This window comes from Panulirus ornatus, chromosome 11, assembly GCF_036320965.1.
Source record: "Panulirus ornatus isolate Po-2019 chromosome 11, ASM3632096v1, whole genome shotgun sequence".
Lineage (NCBI taxonomy): Eukaryota > Metazoa > Arthropoda > Malacostraca > Decapoda > Palinuridae > Panulirus > Panulirus ornatus.
The window spans coordinates 56,422,230-56,446,056 of NC_092234.1; the positions used below are offsets into that span (position 1 = coordinate 56,422,230).

Consider the following 23,827-nt stretch of genomic DNA (forward strand, 5'->3'; position numbering starts at 1 on the left):
ATTATTGTCTAGTGTGCAAGAATTCACAAACCAGAAGTATGGAACTTAAGTCTAGTATTCATGCTCCATATATGTGTTAATGACAGTTGGAGTTGTGTGTTGATGCTTTTTAGGAACCATTCTTATTTATGGTCAAAACTTTGTGTTGCTCTCGTCAAACTTGCTCTGGATGGTTGCACACTGAAGGCTTATTGGTGAGCTTTTAATTATTACAATGCATTTATACCTTTCCACGAGATTTAAGTTGCAGTTCATGGCTGGTGTATTAAATAAACTTTAGTTACGTGTCATAAGTGAAAGTTTGTCATGATGGAAATAATTATGATAGAAGATAAAAGTCTTGAAATGTAGAAAAACGAGATAGAAAAAAGGTAGAAGCATTGTGGGCATTACCCACCGTACATATTTGAGACGTCTGTGAGATGTAGCGATAGAGTCATGATGCACGTGTGCCGGCCGTGTGTTGGAGCCGTCACGTTAACTAAAGTTGGGTTTCTCAGTAGAAGAACCCGTGGTCGTATGGCCGCGGCGCTGTACGCAAGACAGTGACTCTCGTCCACAGTGCACGTTAAAACTCATACGCCGGTTCCCTGTTCTTGCACAGAGAATCAGTGTTTGGATTACATTGCGTTTATAAGTTCTAATTGCTAACGTAATTCTCTTGGCGTTCAGCTCCCCGGCGTCTGGTTATTTTGACATCGGTTCCCACGGTCTCCACAGCGCGAGAACCGGTTCCTGTAATGCTACCAACGGTTCCTCGGGTTTCTGATGCATTTCAACCTGTTCTTAAGATACGAGGGGAAAAGTCCAGTTCTTTTCCGTGGACAGACGAGTTGATTTAAGAACTCGAAGTTAAGAGCCCCACACGCATTTAGGAGAATCAAACATTCCCTGGTGACTGCCACGATTTTCTGTTTCCATTTTCACCTACTATACACATGCCCGTTATCGAGCACCATTCATCCACGATATTATCAGACGCCAGTTTTGTGTGTATAATGCCGGTAATTGCTGATTCAGGGAGCCCGGCTTCCCTGGTCTTGTTGTATGTTAGGGTGGTGAATAAGGGTATCTTGCAATGTCCGAGAGGGTTTGGTCCGCCTGGGAAGAGAATTTACTTTAGACTTGGAGAGGTTGGTATGGTGTGACGTGTCTGGCAGGGGTAAGCGAAGTGGGTGATTGGACGTGGGAGCTCTGATGTGTCCATTTGGATGATACTTCCTGCCGTCTGTATATACCTGACGATTTTGGAAGCTCTGCTCTTTCTGCGGAACTACGAATGATTAAAAGAAGTTTAGTTTAGGAGAGCAAAATTTACGAGTTGAAAGGGCTGCAGGAAACGCTCAAAGAATATATAGTAATGTATCTAAAATTGAACTGATTTTAGCTGTCATGAATGCGCATTTAAAAGGTGTACCAACATGAAGATGAAATATGAGAAAGAAAGTAAGCGAGAATTGACTGAAGATTAGGAATACGAATAATTGTTGAAGACGAAGAACGTCTGTCGTTTGGGAGAAGTACGATAGAAAGAAGTTTAAAGTCAAAAAGTGATGATAATGGTACCATTATGAAAATCTGGAAACTTCTTTGTAGAGGCAGATACAGGGGCAGGGGTGGAGGATATTGAAGGGCGATGAGTGCGGAAGTTAAGGGAGATGCGGCGCTGGGAGGATGAAAAGCCAGTGTCGCGGACAACAGCCGGCTCACAGCCAACCCAAATGTTCGTCTTTGCCTTTAGGACTGGTCGTTAAATGGGTATCTGGTGTGTTTGGAAGTAAATGTGCTGGAGCTCCGCTGGAGGGGTCCTGAAGTTTATATATATATATATATATATATATATATTCCTAGGGCCCTTCTAAAGGCTCCTGCAGCTCAAAACTTTACTACTTCCAGAATCTAGGCAGTACAGACGCCTTTCCAGGGAGAAGTTCTTTGACGAGACTTTATTCCTAGTGACACATCGTGACTTTCCTCTCGGTGTAACCTCGAGCAGACGGAGTCTGGTACACACTTTATATATATATATATATATATATATATATATATATATATATATATATATATATATATATATGTACCCATAAGCTGTTCTTCGCCAAAGAAAACAAGTGATAGTTAAGACTTTAATGTAACAGAAGGAACTTGAGAATGAAGGAGACTGAAAATTGAAGTGAACGTGAAAGTGAAAACGATAAGACGCAAAAGTAAGGAAGCAAGTGAGGGGTGGGTGAGTTGGACGTGGGAAGGCGATGTAGGAGTGTGGGAAATTGTGTAGAGGAAAACTGGAAGTTTAAAATGGTGGGAGAGAAGCGATTGACTGGCTTTTAAGGAGACGGTTTGTGGAGACGTGATGAAAATGGAACATCAGATTACTGTAATAGAACTATTTCATATATAGTAGCAGACCACCTGTAAGGGGGGGGGGGGTTGTCAGTAGAATAGCCATGGGAACACTCCCCCCTCCCCCTCGAAAAAAAAAACTAGCCATTACTATCGCACTGGAACAGCTGTGTTTACGTCAACGGAACACTGAGTCTTGCATTAGAACAGTTAAGGCAGGGACGAGATGAGAGTACAACTATAGCACCACAAACTCTCCCTGAACACTGCAAAACTCCTGCTGAATATCATCATGTAACTGTTCCTTGGAGTACACTTGTAGAACAACTGTTACAACGACCTCCGCAACAATGTTCCATAACCCCTCGAGCACGACTGTACGGTCCTTGGGTAGGATGGTCTTACATTTAACCTGACCCTTGGGGGACGGGTTTAATGGTCAGAGTACTATATCTAAGTGTGACTTAATTGTGCTCAAAGGGTTAATGATATCGATGCAGAAGAGTTACTAACTCTGGAGCTGTGGAGCATTTCTGATGAACATCTCCGAACATTTGTGGGTTCACAGGGTGAGGACGCTGAACGAGTGCAACAAAGGTGCTTTCATATGCACGTCATTGAAACATTGGTGTATAGGTATACGTGGCAGCAGCTCCGACGGGGCACAATCGTTGTTTTCTGTTGTACGTCTTTTACATACGAGTGAACTATCCAGGAGTCATCTAGTATGCAGATGAGACCAGTCCTCAGGGAAATCTCTCTTGTCGATCTGCCCCCCAGTGGAGTGATGTCAAATTAATTCTGATGAAAGCTGTAGGCATTCCATGCTTCCAGTGCAACCGTAACCTTATGACATTTGATGCATGTAAAGCTCAAGCACCTATGATTTTTCTAGTACGGCCATGTTCCTTCACCTCATCTCGTCTTTATTTTATAGTCATATAAACATCAACTTTTTAGCATTGACCATATTCCTTGGCCTTACCTTGGAAGCAGCTACAGATGTGAAATTCTGATGAAGAATGCGTTGAGAAATCCTTGGCCGAGTGCCTCGCGTCCGTCCTAGCCTTACCATGTGTCTGGTTGGTCACGTTGTGGGTTCTCAGCTGCAGCAATGTGCCTGCTGCTGGGAGCACCGCCCAAGCCCTCGTTACCCCTTCCTAACAACATCCCAGTCCCAGACTACAGACGACCCAGACTTCCATGCCGCCAAGGTCGGTGTTCTGTATCTAAGTTATAGCCTCATCTCCCGTCACTGCCCCCCCACGGCCACCACCACCGTCACTGCCTTCATCAAGTCCCGTCCATCACGCGTCACCAGTGTCACTAAAGACGTACCACTCCTGGCATGTCTGCTCACCAGGTCGTTATCGAATGCCCTGACATCATCATCATCATCACTGATTCTCTCTTCCTCCTCTTCCTCCTCGTTTTTGGAATTACCTTCCTGTATTTGTTCATCCCTGTGATATACAAACTCGTGGACTCATAGGAATATATATTTATATATATATATATATATATATATATATATATATATATATATATATATATATATATATATATATATATATTTAAACTTCGCCATTTCCCGCGTTAGCGAGGTAGCTTTAAGAACAGAGGACTGGGCCTTTTTTGGAATATCCTCACCTGGCCCCACTCTGTTCCTTCTTTTGGAAAATTAAAAAAAAAAAACGAGAGGGGAGGATTTCCAGCCCCCGCTCCCTCCCCTTTTAGTCGCCTTCTACGACACGCCGGGAATACGTGGGAAGTATTCTTAATCCCCTATCCCTAGGGATAATATATATATATATATATATATATATATATATATATATATATATATATATATATATATATATATTCATACTGTTCGTCATTTCCCTCATTAGCAAGGTAGCGTTAAGAACAGAGGACTGAGCCTTTTAGGGAATATCCTCATTTAGCCCCCTTCTCTGTTCCTTCTTTTGGAATATTAAAAATGAGAGAGGAGGATTTCCCTGCTCCCTCCCCTTTTAGTCGCCTTCTACGCCACGCAGGGAATACGTGGGAAGTATTCTTCCATATACTGTATATATTCCTATGAGTCCACGGGGAAAATGAAACACGTGGACTCATAGGAATATATTGATCACGCGCAAAATTGTGATCCTTTCCAATACTGTATATATATATATATATATATATATATATATATATATATATATATATATATATATATATATATATTCACTTTTTAATACCCTATAACTCTGAATTTTTTTTAGGGTTAATTGTATCTGAAAAAAAAGAATTCAGTGAGTTACAGGGTGTCAGAGAGAGAGAGAGAGAGAGAGAGAGAGAGAGAGAGAGAGAGAGTTTGTGTGTACCGGTAAATACACAACAAACTTTATAGCTACTTCTAAATGTTTCGTGCACGACGTATTGTGTTTCCTTGTGCATGATTTTTTTTTTTTTTTTTTTTTTTTTGGTTTTTGCGTGAATAAGACGAATAATTGCCAAAACAGAAGTGTTATGGTACAAAACTTATCTCTATACTTTTAAGTGAACGTAAGCATCCGCTCACGCATTCTTTGGGTGTACGAAAGCATTGCTAACGTTAAAGTTGTGGGATCAGCTGAGGAAACTTGTTATAGCAACGCTCCTTTGTGCCATCGAGGTTAGAAGTAAAGCCTAATGACGGTCCTCCTGGTTGCGGGGTAGGTCTGTGGGCTGCAGCTCCATCCCGACATGTCATTGACTAGACTACGGTGATGGAAATGAAAACCTGAAACTTCTCGAGATTAAGCTTGCCTCTCAATTTATCCATGATCATTGATGTACTTGATTACTTATACAACTGAATGAAAGCAAGAGAAAGTTGCGTTGTTTGGATGGTTTGAAGGCTACGGAATACACGAGTCTTGACAAAAAAAAAAAGAAAGCCACAGATTTATGTACGGGTATCCAGGCCCGACACACTTGCCACTTGGAGGCGGGTTATCTAGTAAGTGTGATGAACGACGTAACTTCACTTGTGTTAACAAAAGCTCAAAGATCTTATAATCCCTCAGGCTGATGAATGCTTCCTAGCCGATGACATAAATTTGCGGCAGGTACATAATGGAAGTCATGGGGTATTAGTGTTGTCCGAATGGGACAGTTCACTATTTGGAACGTTGGAAGTGTATCTTGCTCGCGAATAGATTTAACAGATATATGGAGGCCCAAGTCTTACCCGGGATGGTAGTGCCCTTGAATTATAAGACGAGAAACTTGGTCATTTGACATAGCTTTAAACATGGCAAGAGAGAAATAAAAATTCATAAAAACTGATGTTGGGATGGATTTGTGCTGTGGTTGTTTGGTTAGGTGAAACATATTACAGGAGAAGGGAGAAAAAGAAAGACCCACGTATCCATTAGAAGGAATAAATCCTTGTAATCCGTTTACGAAGGCGTTTTAATCGTATGGTTAACCATGGCAAAAATGTTATGGGAACGTACAACTTCATTCTACCTGACCTCTTCTTTGTCTGTAATCACTTTCAGATCAATAACGGTATGATCTTTTGTAGAAACAGGACAGAAAAGTATTTGTTCCTATGAGCGATTGAAGTATGGAGTGAATCCAAGAAGCATGGCTGGATGATTGTCAGGAAAGTGTAGACAATTAAACGAAACGATACAGCTGATGGCAAAACATCCTCTCTGTAAGAAAAAAAAGGAGGGGAGGGGGGCAATGTATGGAGTGGGACAGGGAATACTATAGTAAACGATATAGACTTTGGAGCAGACGAGGACACCGGTGGTGTTTTCCAGTCCACTGGGTGTGATGGCAAGCCTAGGGGTAGGCCGCCATCGCCGGCCTGTCTAAAAATAACCGAGTGATAATGGTTTCGGCTTCCTTCCCTGCGAAAATTCTTGTAATTGTCGCGTAGCTTCCCTTCTCCTGTGACCGTAGGTGGTGGTGGGTAAGCTCAAGTGAGGGTGTGTGAAGATTCTAGTAAGGAACTCACTGATCAGAAAAGTAAGGGCGAAAGATAAAAAGACCAGCATGACAGTTCAAAGCTTAATGAAGTGGATGTTTAGGAAGAAAAGTAGGGAAAAATGCCATAGGGAGATGTAGAAGGAAAAGGGAAGGAGAGACAAGACATTAGAGGTATGACAATGGGTTTCGTAATTGCCAAAGAAAGGAAAATGTGTTTAGTCTTACAGTAAGATAATGAAAAGTGTCTGAAAGACTAGTGCAGCTGAGGTTGTAGCTTCAGCACAAATACCAAGAAAAACAAAAATGGGCCGACGCTTAGAAGAGGGATAAATATGCTTGATATCAGAAGAAATGACATAAGAATGTAACACAAAACAAAGCAGTAATGATAATAATGATAATAATGATAATAATAGTAATGATAATAATAATGATAAAGTATAATTATTATAAAGGAGAAGATATGATTGTTGCCACAAAGGGAAATACATGTGCACAAAAGGTCCAGGGACTGAGGCCTCGCTGATTGAGGGAACCGTGGCTGAAGTACAAATTCAATCTTGGTCAGGTAGCGGCTGATTGGGTCACCTAGCAAGGGAATTTGGCGAAGGAAACTATATTACTGGAACAGAACTTATCGAACACGGGATGCGGCAAGCCATTGCAATAGCTGGACAAGGGCGCCGTGTTGCTATTGATACCAGAGTCATTAGTGAACATAGAGTAACTAGATACGCTCTCTCAGTAGTCTGGCAAACCATTCAAATTATTTGAATTTAAAGTTATCGCTGCTCTTACTTAGTGATGATGACATCTCGCACTGATCATCAAGGTCAAGTTTAATCGTACTAGCTTAAACGAAACTGTAATGGATGATAAAATGATTACATGACTTTAGAACAAAGAATCAAGCCATCGTAGGATTGGAGCAAAGCAATGAGAGCCTTGAGTACAGTTGAGAGCTTCCTTGCATGTATAAATTTTTCTTACTCTTGCATATTAAGGCGCAATTCGGTAAGTGGGACTCTCAATGTATGACAGTAAGTAGATTATATATACCTCTATCTTAAGTCGTAAAACTAAATTGAGACATGCTACTGATGAATGATAGTGAAGTGACGTCTTCATAGTTTGTGTTGATAAACATTTAACCTAACTTTCAGGTCTGGAGACTTGACTTCTCAAGTCTTCGTTTACAGAATGTTCATTACCAGACGCTTGAAAGAGAGGATCATGAGATTTGCATTACCAGGTTTGAACCTTTTCATAATCTTGAGAGGTGTAAGGAAGGCATATGTCTTCAGCCATGCAAAATATGAGTGGGTGCTCAGTGGTCTGTAAAGATAGTTGTAGGTTTTTTCTTGTAGGGGTTGTTGGTCCTTGATGGCGTGCGTTACCAATATTGGTTGCTCTGCTTCACTTGTGGTTGGACTATCTTGTGAGGTCTTGGAAATGTGACTTCGTCAGGAGAGGAGGTAGGATAAGATGAACTGGCAGGCATATGAAGCGATGCGGACCCAGTGATAGCTCATAGTTTTGCTGGTGCCCTGACTACTTACAGAAACAGACAGGGAAGGAGAGACAGGAATAATACTGGTAATCAAGTCTCAGCCAGATAAAAACGTGGACCGCTCTCCGAAAGACTTGTGAAACTCCAAGTGTTACTTCAGGATCTCTTTCAAATCTGAAGCATTTGTAGCTCCAAGGCATGAGGTACTTCCAGTAGTTCCTTGGGACTGGGAAGTTCGTCGACGAAACTGTACTTCATTTTGTCAACAGACGATGATCGAGCCTCGCCAAAGTGACGACTCGCGCCAATCCGCAAGCAAGGCGGAGTTCAGTTACACAGAATTAAAGTTTTGGTGACCTTTGTCCTTTCAAAAAATAGCCAAAAATGAAGATATGTTGCGCTGTTGATGTCGGAAGTAAGATTAGAAAGAAAAAAACAAGAATAACAAGCAATATGTCTCCCTTCGTGTAGAGGATGCAAATAAATTTGAGAGATATTTGCTCAAAAACAAGGAAAATTTCATATTTTCCAAATCCTATTAAAGACCCCATCTAAAAGATAGGAAGGGGTCTGAGCGTATTGAACCAAGATATACGCCTACCAAGTTTCAAATTGACTGGTCCAAAGAATTGAAGGAATGGCGCTGGGCTGTTGAATTGTGGAAGAGCAAATACGGAACTGCAAAAACGTCACTTTCCCGTTTGCATGTTCAGATCTGAAGAAAAATATTTAGACATTTTTCCTTGGGTCACCTATTTGCATTTTCACCGACATCTGGCTTGGTTTCTGATTTTATCGACTATCACAAACAGAACTCAGTGATATGTTGCTGTCTGCATATCTATGTACAGGTATTGTGTCGTCCTTGGGGACAAGCGTCTATAGAATTAATAGTTGTGTGAAGTCGATAATGTATGTTAACTATTTTCTCTCTCTCTCTCTCTCTCTCTCTCTCTCTCTCTCTCTCTCTCTCTCTGGTAAGGAGGAAGTTGCTGGACAAGGAAAGGAATAGTGTGAAGCAGAATAGAAAGTTAATATATAAGCGTATGTTGTAGGTTTTATGATGTTTGTGGCAGGTGTGCTGGAAACGTATTTTTGGTGTCTTATTTATATAGCCACGGCAGACTAGAGGTGTGTATGTAGTGATGTTTTTACATGCTGGCCTGGGAAACGAAATTATATAAGGTAAGCATTGCTCGTTGTTTACACAAACTCATTTTGTTCCAAATTATAGTGCTGTATCGCAGGTTTCAGTAGCGCTCTAGCTTGTTCAGATGTACATGGCCATTTTGGTTTACATGTCAGAGAAGTGATCTCACCATCCGTGTCTGAGTTTACATGAGGACCTGTTGGTAGTCATATGATCGAGGAAATCGTAAATAAAACTGTTCCTGAAAATATCACTCAGCGTCCTTTACCGCTGTCGAAGCACATTCCCCTTCCTCTTTCTCCAAATGTGAGTCCCAGTGGCCCAGCTCAACAAAAATGCTCGACTTACTCGAGAACTTTGCATGGTAGTGAGTCTGCATGTGAGGGTGGCGGTATTTCCGTGCAGTTAAGAGGAGGAGGGATAATGTTGGTCGCGGTTAGTGCTGCGCGCCCAAGATAAGTGAAAATATAGCAGGGAAGTATACCGAAAGGTATACCTGCACAGAAACAAAGAGTATATTTTAAAGGGATGGTTAATACAACGTAGGAAAAACAGCTTGTGCTCAGGGAAATTAGTTTAATCATGAGTGGTGAAAGTGTGTACCAAGAAGACCATCATTGGAAGCAAGGTCGTCCCTTCACTCCTCTTCATGGGCTGGCAAGGTCAGTGGGCCGGGGACTCAAGAATGTAGTAGGGAGGGAGACTGCAGGTTCTTCCCTACGACTTCTGGTAACGACGACACATGGTTGGTGTGCGGCCGACACCGCACTGCACTTGCAGCAGCAAAGAAGAAAGAGCATCTCTCTCTCTCTCTCTCTCTCTCTCTCTCTCTCTCTCTCTCTCTCTCTCTCTCTCTCTCTCTCTCTCTCTCTCTCTCTCTAATTAAGTACCCCTTTAGTACAGTACGAGGGTTGGGGGTTCTACGCTCTTAAGGCCCACAACTCCTTAACTTTTTGATACTACTTTTATTATTTCCATGCTGTCAGCATTCACAGTGTTATCACAGCTAATAGTATTCCCTCGTTTATCAAAATATAGAAAATAACAACAGCTACAGAGCAGGTATATCATATTTTTTCGTTTGTCTCGCACAGAACAGGCAAGAACAATGTGATTTGTACCCCAAATGTCTTGTGGCGTTTGTATGATCGTACAACACACAGGAAGTGACGTCACGTCCTGTGACGCGCTTTTAGACCGAGTGTGAGATTGGGAGGTACAGTACGTGGAGGCTTCAACTTCGGTTTTGTAGTTTGTGGATCACTCGCCTCCAAACGCATTACACATAAATCCTTTGTATGTGTTCAAAAAGGGAGCTGATATTGGTCAGCGAAACGTACCGTAATATAATGGCAGTGGATAGTTATACCAGCATGTTGTGTTGTTATAACTCTTCCTCCTTAAATGGAAAAGTCCTCTCTTCCGTCAAGTGCAGTATATCTATATCATGAAAACAACAGCATTCCTTACGCTTTATTTTCTTTCTGAATCCAGTGGGAAACGATATGACTCGGGTAGCCTGTGCGCAGTTGTGACGAGAACTGTCAGGATAGCGAGGCTGAAGGTTCACATGTGGGGGGCTGATCAGCTACACGTGAGGGCCCGGCGCGCGTGCAGTGAAAGGTTAACCTGAGCGGACACGGAAATGGCAAATGACGACGGTTATCATATTGCCACTCTACCCCCGAGCCGTGTTCTTGAGAGGCATTATATCCTAGACAGTCGTCGTCAGACAGAGCAGATGACTATTTAATTTATTTGTCGGATTGATTAGTGGTAATGTATTTAATAGTGAAATACTTTATGTGTTCGTAGGAGGTAAGACACTGTTTTCGCTTGGTTTCTTTTGAATTTACTAATAATTTTTCTACTGCAATTTTTAAAAGAAACCTGGCCTCTGGCCTAACTCGTAAGGGATTATTAAGGATGGAGTAGACGAGTTAATCGGTTTATCGAGGATAAAGTGAAGATACGTTTGTTAGCGTTTCTAGTCTTTATTTTCTTTCTATTTTGATTTATTCATATGGTAAGTGCGTTTATATGTGAAAGTGCAGCAGATGAGATTAATCAGATTTGTAAATATCAAGTTGATTTTTCTTTAACGTTGTAGTGTAGTCAATAAATGTTTCAGGTGTAGTTAAGGTTCGAATGTACTCAAGATTCAAGAATAGTTATGGATCAAGTGTTGTCTCGAATATAGCTGAGATTCAAGTGTAATTAGAGTTCATTTACAATTAAAGTCCGGATGAAGTTAAGCTTCATGTTTAAGTGAAGTTCAGGTTCGAGTTTAGTTAAGGCTCTAATGTAACAAAGGTTCGAACGTAATTAAGATTCAGGTGTACTTAAACCTTGCATAGATTGATATACTCTGTGACAAATGATTGATACCGTTAAATACAGATGCGTGTGCCTGTAATGTAGATTTAGATTTAACAATGCGAAACCTGCGACTGAGATACAAGAATTGTATCTAGAAGTAACGGAATTAATCAAATTTTGAGTTGTTACGATCAACTACAGTATTGTAATTAGCACCGTTGAAACATTACTATATGTGAGGTGTCCGTGATTTATTTCTATTAGCAAACTGAATATGTTGTTGGTGGAGTAGGCAGAGCAGCCATTTTTATTATTTAGAAGCTGGAATATATACCGGTGAATTCGTTATGACCAGCTTTTGCTCTCATCGGCTTGGTGCCTCACCTTTAAACAGCAAAGGTGATATAGAGCGACATTTTGCCGATACGAATGATGAATTAAAGCAGTAGTGGAATTTAATAATACCTATTCATCAGTGATAATTCAACTGCTGAATATTTAGTGTATGCTTAGGGTGCCGTATATCGCCATCCATTACGATCCAGCAACATTAATACTTACTATATATATATATATATATATATATATATATATATATATATATATATATATATATATATATTAATTATGCAGTATTATACAGTGGAAGTATTGAACTGGCAACTGAGAGAGAGCATTACGCTTGGCGAATTATAAAAGAGTAATTTGTACCTGGCTTGACTGACACTCATAGAAGGAAGGTAATGTACCCAGCCGTACTCCTTCACTGGGAATAACGCACCTAAAGGCATCGTACTTATTGTTACACATCAATGTTTTCTAAGGTAATAATGATAATGAACAGTTTATTCAGTTTAGGCAGCATTCGGCTGAAAATACAGCTTTGAAATTTTGCAGGACTGGGAAGTCATAATAGTGACTTTTTAGCTAATCATAAGGGTTGAAGATCAAAGTGGGACTGGATACTTCTACGCTTTGGACAAGCACCTGAATTCTGTACTTCTGTATAGTCAAAGTGGCAGACATACAGGAAGTGTGAAAGAGTAACTACTGTCTGCTATTGTCTCCACCGTTAGTAGGACCTCTGGGAGCTATCGCCCGTACCTGTACTTTAAAATCAGTTTTATGAAAGGCTCCTGTTATTACTTTTTTTTCATGTGTGTGTTTGTGTGTGAAATAAGGCATCGTTAGATTGAAATCTGCTATCTTGTCATGGGAAAGATTTGTGATATGAGCTGGTATATTTTCTTTCCTGTCGAGGAAGATGAAATGCTTTTGCCGTTTCTTTAGTCCTTCCCAAGATTTGCGCCATTCCTTCATTTTGGGGTAGATTGACTTTGTAGGCGTATGCAGTAAGTAGGGGATGAGGGGGGCCTGGGAAATGTGTTTTTTTATGGTGATATAGCACTGGCGGTAGATTTGAGGGAGAAACTTCAGAAGTTTGTGACCGAGTTTGGAAGAGTGTGTGAAAAGAGGAAGATGAGAGTATATGTGAATAAAAACAAGATTATTAAATTTAGCAGGATCGAGGGATAGGTTGATTGTGGTATGAGTTTGAATGGAGAAAAATTGGAGAAAGTGGTGTTTTAGATACCTGTTAAAGAACATGGCACTTCATGGAACCATGGAAGCAGAAGTGAGTCAAAGGGTGGGTGAGGGATGAAGGTTCTAGGAGCTGAAAATGTGTGCAAAGCGATATCATTATCTGGGTGGGCAAAATGGGCATGTTTGAAGATTTAGGAGTCGTAGCAGTGTTATATGGATATAGGCATGGGCTGTAGGTAAGGCTGTGTGGAGTAGGTGGATGAATTGGAAATGAAATATTTAAGGATGGTATTAGGTATGACTTGGTTTGATCGAGTAAGTAGTGAAGAGGTAAGAGGAGGTGTAGTGATAAAGAGAGTGTGGATGAGATAGCTAAAGAGGGTATGCTGAGATGGTTTGGATAGATGGAGTGAGGAAAGTTTGACAAAGAGGATATATATATATACATATGTCTGAAGTGTAGGGAACGAGAACGGAGAGGTGTGCTTGAGATGAGTGAGTTGGAATGATGAGGTATACAGGGGTTGACTTGCTGTCATTGGACTGAACTCTGGCATTTGAAGCATTCAGGGTAAACCATGAAAAATTTTGTGGGGCCTGGTTTTGGATAAGAGGCTGTGCTTTTAGTGCATTACTCATATCAGGAAGAGAATGAATGTAAGCTGGTGCAGCCTTTCTTCATCTGTCCTTGGCGCTACCTCACCAATGTAGGAAATGGCGATCAAGACTGATGTATATTTATATTTTTTATTATTATACTTGATCATATGGGATCATATAAGATATGGTAGTTATATGTGTGCAGTACATTTTCAACTTATACATAGAGCTGTTTTATATATTTTTAAAAATTTTCATATATAAATCTCTTCATTGTAGGGATCAGTGGAGTCACCCAGCAGTCAACATGGTATCAAGAGACAGTTGTCAGAGGCTAGTACTGGCAGTCCACGATCACAAAGCCCATGCAACACACCACAAACACCCAGAAGTTCAAGGAGTGAGAGACTCTCAGACTCATTATCATCTCCAAACACCAGCTCTGACACAGAGCAAGAAGAAGTAGTAAAACGAGCAAGGTTAGAGAGTCCTACGTCATCAGATACAGATGTTGCAACCCGGTTGAAGGAGTCATATATATCAAGACGGAAGCGGTTCTTGAGAACAGCTGAGGTTTGTGTTGTATTTTTCCTTTCCACACAGACAAAGACAGCAGAACATTCCAGACTTCTCCCCACAAGCCATGTACTTCCTAAAGCAAAGAAACACAAAGCCAAACCATCAGCATTGGCAGAAGGACCACCACAAATTCTAAGCACTGCCATTACCAACTTAGAAGCTGAATAACAAAAAACAAACTGGCATTCCTTCTTCAGTTTCAGTGTGATGAACCACAAAACCAGAAACACTTAACTCTGACAAACCATGAAGAAAATTCACACCACCAAAACCACCCCAACCTACACACAGGAATCAATGCTTACCTATTGCAGCAGCATCCCATTTCCAAAAGAACCTACAAAAATACTCATTAAACATTACTTTTAATTATTTCTAGTGGCATTGATTCCCTCCCAAACCACTACATAGCTACCCATCAGCCCTCATGCATACACAAAAAGCTCACACCAGCCTCACACTGTAGACACCAGTACTCTCTGATCCCCCCTCCCCCAATGCACACTGTCAAACACCACATTGACAAAACACAATCACACCAAAATGACTTGAAAGACACTAAGCAGCTCTCTCCATCCCCACCCAGTCTTGAACTATTTTCCAATAGACATACAGCCATCTCTACAAACAAAAGTTTCATCTTTGTTCTGCACCATGCCTATCATCAACATTGCAAACTTGAATTCAAATTTTATCTAGATCACCTCATACCCAGGATACAACTTCCACACTGAAAACACCAGACTTCAATTCTTCAGCTGCTTTGCATTAATTCTAGCCATACAAGCACTCAGCATCACCACACTTTATGACCTGTAATCCCAGCAGCACCATCCTCATGAAAGGGATCCTGGTGTTGTAAGATTCAGGTTCAGGCATATTGATATACAATCCATGAAAATATAGTTATGGAGCATCTACTACACCATAACACCTTAATACTACCTTTTCTATCTGCCCTCCTTGAACTGTTCCCAACTGCAAAACCTGACCCACATGCCCAACACTTCTCTGCATGGCTTATCACACACCCAAGATCACCAAGTTGAACCACTCATTGCATCCCTTCAACATTCTCAACCTACATAATCAGCCAACCAGGCTTTCAGTCCACCAGTACATGTTCATCTCAAATACCTCATTTCCACAGCCCTTATTCTTTACCTTTGCGACTCATTTGTGACTCATTTCATGTCCATGTTTCAGCTGCATAGGTCAGGGTAAGGAGAACTATGCTGTCCCATAATCCTCTCTTCGCTTCCATATTTACACCTCTAGCCTTGATTATTCTATTAAGGAACTGAACCAGGACATGTGAAGCATCCAGGGTAAACCATGGAAGTGCCTGTGGGTTCTGGGTATGGTGGATAGGGAGCTGTGGCTTCAGTGCATGACACGTGAAGGCTAAAGAATGGATGTGAGCAGATATGGCGATCAAGCATGGTAAAAACAAAGCATATTTATATTTTTTCATACATATTCACCAATTCCTGCATCAGGTAGGTAGGGTTAAGAACAGATGATTGAACCTTAGGGGAAAACCCTCACTTTGCCCCCTTCATTGTTCCTTCTTTTGGAAAAGTATAAACAGAAGGGAGGATTTCCAGCCACCCACATCCATCCCTTTTAGTCGCCTTCTACAACATGCAGGGAATATGTGGGAAGTATTCATTCTCCCCTATCCCCTGGGATAGTATACCCTTGGGAGTGGCCTTGACATATATATATTGTGGAATGGCATGTTTTAGTAAGTAAATACCTCGATGGTGGCACAGAACAATGAAAGAGTTAACCTGCTACTGTTAAACATGTTATTCTTTAGGTACATGACTTTTGTACAGAAATTGATGAACTATAAGTATTTTATGTATCCTTGCCTCATTTTGCCTGTTTCTTTCCTGACAGGTTTTGCGTCAAACTGGCTTACTGGATATCACCATGAAGACAGCAGAATTACTTCGAAAGAACCAAGAATTACAGCAAGAGATTGAAAACTTACAAAGAAAAACTAGATCATTTGTTTTATCAGTACTATCAAACCCAGAGAATCGGCATATTCTTGATAACATTCGCTCAGGGGCACAGCTGTATGAGGTAAGTGTGATGTGTGACTAACCAGCTTATTTGAAATTTTTCTTATCTGGTGAACAAGATTGCATTGAAGAAACATAAATACAGTTAAACTTGTGGCTTGACGTGAAATCATGTATGTGCTTATGAATGAATAACATTTGCTGTAGTTTCTAATATTGATAGAAACTGTGGAGTACTTATTCATTCGGTAAAGACTCCACTGAAAAGTTTAAGATATTTTGACAGTTTGTGAAATATTACATAGAAATTTTTTAAAATAACAATGGTTTCCTCTCGCAGGTTGTTGTCCCAGGTTCCCAACGCATTATGTCCGTCTCTACCCATCCACCAGATGCCGATGTGGACTCGGCTCCCTTGACTATGTCAAATGACAGTATTTCCAATGACAGTTTGTCATCACACAGCAATATGTCGTCACCCTCACCAGCCCCTAGTGTTTCAAGCTCATCTGATGATACCTCATCCTTATCAGATGACATTGAATCATCAGAAGAGGAGAACTTGTCCCCACCAAAAATTTTCTCCAGTAGCAAGCACTAGTTTTCAAGACTATCAGCACAGTTTGAGAATGGAACAGTAAAGTAAACAAGTCACTGATTGATTGTTGGATACTTTATACTTCAATCATTTATTAGTCAAAATTGGGTTGAAACAATTACTGTATCTTCCAAAAGACTACCAATAATGTGACATTTAGTGATGTGCTGAATAACTCTTGGCATAAATGCCAATGGTTGTATTAACCAGATTTTCTGTGTAAATGGAAAACAGAAAACACCGAGCATCTTGCTCTCATTAATTGTGATATTTTTATTTTTGTACCTTTAAATTATTTTTTGGATGCAATGGACACTGAGCAATACACATCCTTAATGTGTGTGATGTTTATAACAGTTAGAGAAGATTGCTGGTTTGACATCCTTAATTCCATTATTTTATTAGGAATAGTATTTAAGATTTTGAGAGGTAAAAGCAGTAGTTCAATCTACTGCACTTCACCAAAGAACCAGTCTGGGCACTGACTGAATTTGAATAACCAAACAAATTAAAGAGCTGAAAGTATTCTTAAGCCATAAGAGAGTGGCAAAATGTATAACTCATTCCATTTTGAGGTAAAGTAGCATCAGTGACTTACTTATCAGAGTCCAGTAGCTAAGCCAATAATATGTTTGCTGATCTCTGTATCATATTTTTTGTGATAACTTGAAATTGTAATTTTTAAAGAAATCTGCATCGCATATGCTTGTCTTCTTCCATTTCACATAAAAATAACTTATTGACTTATGAAACTGTCATTGCTGAGCCATATGTATTTCAACTTTGTAGAGGCTGATGCCATCTGTCTTTCCCATCATTTAAATAATGCACACTATGTGTATCTAAATTTTCTGTGCACATATAGTTGTTTAATTTGGATTGAAATTTTGTGGAGACTTAGTGTGAACGAATGTGGCCTTTTTTTTCAATTTTCCTAGCACTATCTTGCTGAAGCAGTGGGTAGCAGTGCTGTTTCCTGTGGGGCAGGATAGTGCCAGGAATGAAAGAAGACAAGCAAGTATGAATATGCGCATGTGTATAAGTCTGTGTATGTGTGAGTATATGTATATGTGCACCTATGGGTGTTTATGTATATGTATATATGAGTGGATGGGCCGTTCTTCATCTTTTTCATGGCACTACCTTAGTGACGCAGGAAACAGCGATTAGGTATAATAAATAGAATATAGAAATATTTCATTTTTATTTATTATACTTGATCGCCATTTCCTGCATCAGTGAAGTAGCACCAGGAAACAGATGAAGAAAAACCCATCTACTCATATACACGTATATATACTTAAACGCCCATACACGTACAAATACATACACATGCATATTCATATAAACATATACACAGACATATACATATATACACATTTATATATACTTGCTTGCCTTCAATTCATTCCTGGTGACACCCCACCCCACAGGAAACAGCATCCAAAAAGTGTGATAACACTCTAGTAAATGTAACATGAACATCCCATACTGGAAAAGAACAAGGAAATAGAAGAGGGTCTTAGACTCTGGACTGAAATATACTGGCCTGCACTATTTTCAGTTTTATGGAACTGATGTACTTATTCATAATTTTCTCTGAACAAGTATTTTTGAATGAGCCCTAGTCTTACCCAGAACCTTTTTTGTGGCTCTACAACCCAAAATTGTGCTACTTCCTACAGTAGAAAAATCTAGACTCCTGTGGAGTGGAAAGTACTATGATTACACTGTACTTCCAATGATGCAGGTTCACCAAAGGTGACTTTTCACTCTTGGTGTAACCCCTAATAGGTGGAGGCAGTTAACACCTATATATATAGATACATAGATTTCTGAATTCTTGCACACTGTTTACATAGTGGGCCTGTTGCTAATTTTTGTAAAGAAACATTAGAATACAGTAGAAAGGGAGAGACGTCATTCCACACACAGTCATAACGAATCTGTAATCAGTTTTATTTCTTTTCTTCACGCAGACTTAACAAAATTTAAGGTCAATTATAACTTATATGTGAAATGGGCAAGTAACTCTTATGTGATACAGGTATTTTTCATTTATAATTCTGGCAAAGTCATAGTAAAAATTTACTTGTCAGGATTTTCTTGGTATAGTACATCATGAGTTGTCCATCACAGGCACTAACACCCTGTGAAAGATGCTCTCTGTGCATGTTGAGTGAGATTCTAGGATTAATTTTATGCATACGAGTCTCATTTCTAGCTGAAAATTGGCTATTGTATCATTTGTAGGTATATTCAGAAGAGTATTGTAACATTATAATGTCAAACAAAAACATTTTTTGTGAATATCTTTTATGTTTGATATAATGTACCAAAGCCAAATCAGTCTTCATTGAAGTTTTTACACAGCTTACACCTACTCCTACTATGCTTTTTAAGGTGACAGTGTTTTATCTAGCATATGTTTTACCATGCATATCCATTTGAGTCTTAGATTCATCCACATTACTTGTCTCATGGTAAGCAGAAAGGGTTTTGCAATAAACCAAACGTAATAATGATAGAAATTGATTCTTGACTTCTTCAGAGTATTGTGTTTATTGTAGCTAAAGAAATAACCTACGATAACTTTGTTTTTGAAAGTCAGGATATTCTGAAAGTGAAATTGTGTAATATCCATGACACAATATTTCTAAAATATAACCCCAAACGTATTCTCAGAAGTAAGAGGGATTAAGAGATCATTTTTCTTATGATGCAGTGTTTGTAAATACATTAAGCTTTAGTTGATTGCTTAATGTTCATATAAGTTTTTTTAAAGCAGTTGTAAATGCCCCTCTGCCTTTATATTTTGAGAGCATATTATATGATTTTTTTCTGTACAGTAGTAATAATCTTTTTTCAATACATTTCTGTGACCTATAGATTAAGAATATGTTAGACAGGAGTTACACTAAAAGCAGTTACATTTTCTCACAAGCTTGTAATTTTCTCCTAGTGGAATGAAAATTCCGGAGGGTTTTAGAAGAACTCAGTACTTATAAACTGTATTTGCTCGTCATTCTTTCTAACCATAAATGTAGGAAAATCATTTATTACTCATAGAACACAATTTTCTTATCTTTTATCAATCTAAGTATAATTATGATTTTTGTTCTCAAATGAATAATTGTTGACTGTAATTACTGCTTTGAATGTGATCATGTCTAACATTGCATATGGTGCAGAAATCTCTATCTCTGGTGCTAAATGTGTGCTAGTATAGGGTCATGGAGCCAGACTATGTTTCTTAGAGTACCTCTGCAAAACGGAATGGGAATATTCTCAATTTATTTCCATTTACTGCCATACCCTTTGGAGTTAAGAGGAGCAGTATCTTATTTATATGTCAAATTTTGTTTGAATATCAGACTTTACTGATGCCCTAAATTTTTTTTTTTTTTTATAGAAAATGAATTAGTGTGCTTACTGAACATGTATATACATCTTGAATCATAAACAAACTGATCCTATGAAACTGAGAGAAATCATTCCCATGAGATAGAGAATCATAAGGTAATTGATTATGCATTGTACCTGTATGGGGAGAATCTCAGGATTAGATCCTGTGGGTCATTTTCCTCTGGAAATAATTGACAATGGTGTGAGAGTAGAGCATGTCATTCTAGATAAAAATGATGTCATTGATGAAAAACTTTGATAAGACTTAACCTGCATTTAGAGGGATGCATCCCATCAGATGAGAGCAATGGTAACTTTGTTCTAATGGATGTTATTCAGCAAAGAGGATGCGAGATTGTTACCAAGTAGCCTTGGAAGCCTTTGTTGTCAATTTTTTCCTTTGATTTGACATGGTAGAGGCTAGAATTAAATCAGTCTGAATTTCTTACACAGGCACACAAGTTACATCAACTTTGCAAATATATCCTTTTAGTTTGTTCTTTTATCTAATGGTCCTTTGAGGAAAATATGTTATGTGCCCATAATACATATGTGAATATTTTCTTTTCTTTACGGAACAGATTCATGCAATTGATGCACATATATCCTGTAAGGTTGTGTGATTTTAATTAACTAAGTTAATGTATAGTAATTGAAAAAAAAAGTACAGTTTATCGAATCAAGGGTAATGCCTGCAGACCTTTTTTCAGATGTTCATAGCATTGCTGTCAAGAGTGAATGTTAAAAAAATATGCATATTAGTGCAGATATTCCCTTTTAGTCCTGATTTGTTCCAGTTTATTTAGTCTACTGCAAGCTTATTCCAGTATTTTTATTCCATTGTCCCCCTATCTTGGTTAAGTCATAATTAATTATTCATGTATAGTGACCCATCACTGTATATTCAAAATTCAGGAAGCATATTCCAGGTAGCTTTTACAGCTATAGTTTACATGTTCCTTTGTGATTTATTCAGTTTATCAAGTTTAGAACTTATTCACATCTCTTAATCAGACACTTCGAGGCAATATTAGGGCTTTTTTTTTTTTTCCCTTTTGTTAAGGACTTTCACTTTAGCTGAAAGACACAAGGTACATAATTAACCTGAAATTAGGTCCAGAAGATATGTAAGATATGAATTAGGAATCATAGTTGTGCATACTTCTTTGTATTTCATATATGACCAACTTATCTTGTTCATTGCTTCTGTTTCTCTGAAGTTTTTCATTCTTAAAAGTTTTGAAAGCAAAAGTCTAGTGTTAAGAGAAAGCTTTTTATAGAATATGAATGGATAATGGAATATTCAGGTGATTTGGAAAGGTATGATTTTTTTCTGACTTAATTTGTTTTACAGATAGAGGCAGAGAAAAAGTATGCATAAGCACAACATGAACTAGAACTATTAGAACGTGTTATGGATGTCTAATTCATATCTTGTCTTTTAGAATTTACTGTGACCACATTTGTTGTACTTTAGGTAACATCCAGGAAACATCTCCATGTTAGATTTTCCCTCCCTTTTACCATATCACCATGGTTAGGGGAGTATAGCATGAAATGTATCTGTGTTTTTGCTAGTAACATGGGTATGGAATTATTAAGCTGGGCACTGAAGAAATATATGTTTCACTGATATTTTTTACAATCAGCAGCACTGTTCTTCAACAGAAATACACTTTTACAGTTATTGATAAATGTTCCAAAAGTTTTTGAAGGTGGGGAAGCTTTTTATAATGCATTGTAACAACTGTTAACATGTTTAAAAATGAGCTGAAAAGAAGTATTCCTGTTATTGATAATGAAAAACCATGTTTTATGTTACCAAAGTCTCCCCAGACTGTATTGTTTACAAAATGCACTGGTCAACACAAATGTATTAGGGTTAGCTAAAATGGTCATTTCATCTCCGTAAATATGCAGAAAAATTGCTTACACTTTAGATATAAAGGAAACACAAGTATCATGGAAATTTTAGATAGAGGACTGCATGAATGGCTTTATATTATTATTGTTAGGTTGTAAAGACTATTTTGACGTCTTAAAATTTTGAGATCTCTTATTGAAAGTGAGCACACATTATTCAAAATAAGTACAGTAGTCTGTATCTTTGTTTTTCGTGTTTTTCTGTTGATGTTGCATAACATTGTGAATGAATAGCTGTCTTTGTCATCACATGCACCATTCATGAAGAGAAAATATAGTGTAATTTTCTGGTATTCACAAAAGTATGTAGCACAAGAAAAAATCAATAACATTTATGACTCAGACTTGTCTTCATTCAGGCTCAAGCTCAAAATATTTAAATGTGTTATAGCCAACGCAGCCATGAAAAGGATTCTTTGGTGCTGACTCCTATTACTTCCTTTCATAGTCTTATCACTGCAATTGGGCATTGGCGAGGGATCTTTGGATTAAATTATGGGATCTTGGTTATTTATTGCAACTGAAGTGCAAATGCTTCCCTTTTTAATAAAAACCATGGAAAATGGTTTTCCATTTGCTTACAGTAATTCTTATCAGATTTCCAAGAGTAGAATATTTAGGGAAGAGTGATTGCCTAGTGTGTGGGAAGCATTATGTACGTGACTTTTCATTGGTTAGTGTGGCAGATGTTAGAGAGATCTCTGTTCTTATTGGCAAAGTATATGAAAACCGTAAATCTGATAATGAAATATTACAGGAAGGTTTTCAGGATCTCTTGCAGGGATGAGGATGTTTTTGGTGCTTTATTCTGAAGTAGTTCCATCTACGTCACAAAACTCCGATATCTCATTTTTAATATAGGGAATGTTTGTATTGGAGTATTGCATCTGTCACACAATGATGCAGTTCAGATCAAATTTAAATCATATCCTCATAAGACAGGATGTCCTGAAGATTATCTCTGTATTAATGCATATCTTTATGAAAAGGAAGTAATGTTTATTGATTTGGTGCATATTGTATCATAATTCATAAATGAAAGTTTTTACAATGAAAACTACTTCTTTTGTTACTGGTACAAATTATTTGTAAATTATTGCCTGCATACTATAGTTGTACATTTTCTCTTTTTCAGAATAAAACATGAATTAATTGAATGCACCGTTTCTTCTTATTCATTTTCTGGTGTCAGGCTTTCCTGTTGTAAGAATTGTGAAAATGAAAGAAATGCTTGTTAATGACCACTACATTGAAATGAGTTAAAGTGAAAGATAGAATCCTTAAAAAGACGAAAAAAAATTCTAGATAACAAAGTCTCGAGAAAACATCTAGATAAGAGAAATTATGAGTGCCAGAATGCTGTTTCAATCAGTGATATAGCTTTAGTTATTTTCGTTTTGTGAGCAAATATTTATATTTTCTCAAATGTAGCCAGATAGTTGTGAGTTATCATGATATCCCATACTACAGTGTTCATTAACATGTAATGACTGATTTTCATGTGGTGTATTTAACAATATTTTCAGACGGTTCAGTGAATGTGATTAACAACTGTCACAATTATATTGTGCCATCAAATCTAACCACGAGTTATAGAACTGTATGTGTAGCCTCCACAAACTCGTCACTGGGAAGATGTTCAGGTTATCACATTGCTGTGAAAGGAAAACTTTGCAATCGAGATAAAGAACAAATGAGCTTGAGACATCAAATACTTTGTTGGGAATACTTTGAGAATAAGGAGAGAAAAGGGTAAACCTTACATGTGTATCCTGATTATATTCACTGTAAGATAGCAATAGATTTGAGTGACAGCTCACTTTAAGAGATCACTGGTAAATTTATTATAAAGC

The 23,827-nt window shown here is 38.4% G+C and overlaps 1 protein-coding gene across 3 annotated transcripts in view; it reads left to right on the forward strand.

The window, feature by feature from the left end:
- LOC139751554 (uncharacterized) overlaps positions 1-23,131 on the forward strand; it is a 105,022-nt gene extending 81,891 nt beyond the window's left edge. For 2 of the 3 annotated variants that reach the window (XM_071667099.1, XM_071667097.1), the window contains exons 2-4: positions 13,716-14,009; positions 15,921-16,109; positions 16,389-23,131. In XM_071667099.1, the coding sequence (XP_071523200.1) occupies positions 13,716-14,009; positions 15,921-16,109; positions 16,389-16,649 (744 nt within the window). In that variant the 3' untranslated portion in view covers positions 16,650-23,131. Of the gene's footprint in view, positions 1-12,026; positions 12,116-13,715; positions 14,010-15,920; positions 16,110-16,388 lie in introns of those variants that run through there. The other variant, XM_071667098.1, reaches the window with a different exon arrangement.
- Positions 23,132-23,827: the final 696 nt, after the last annotated feature.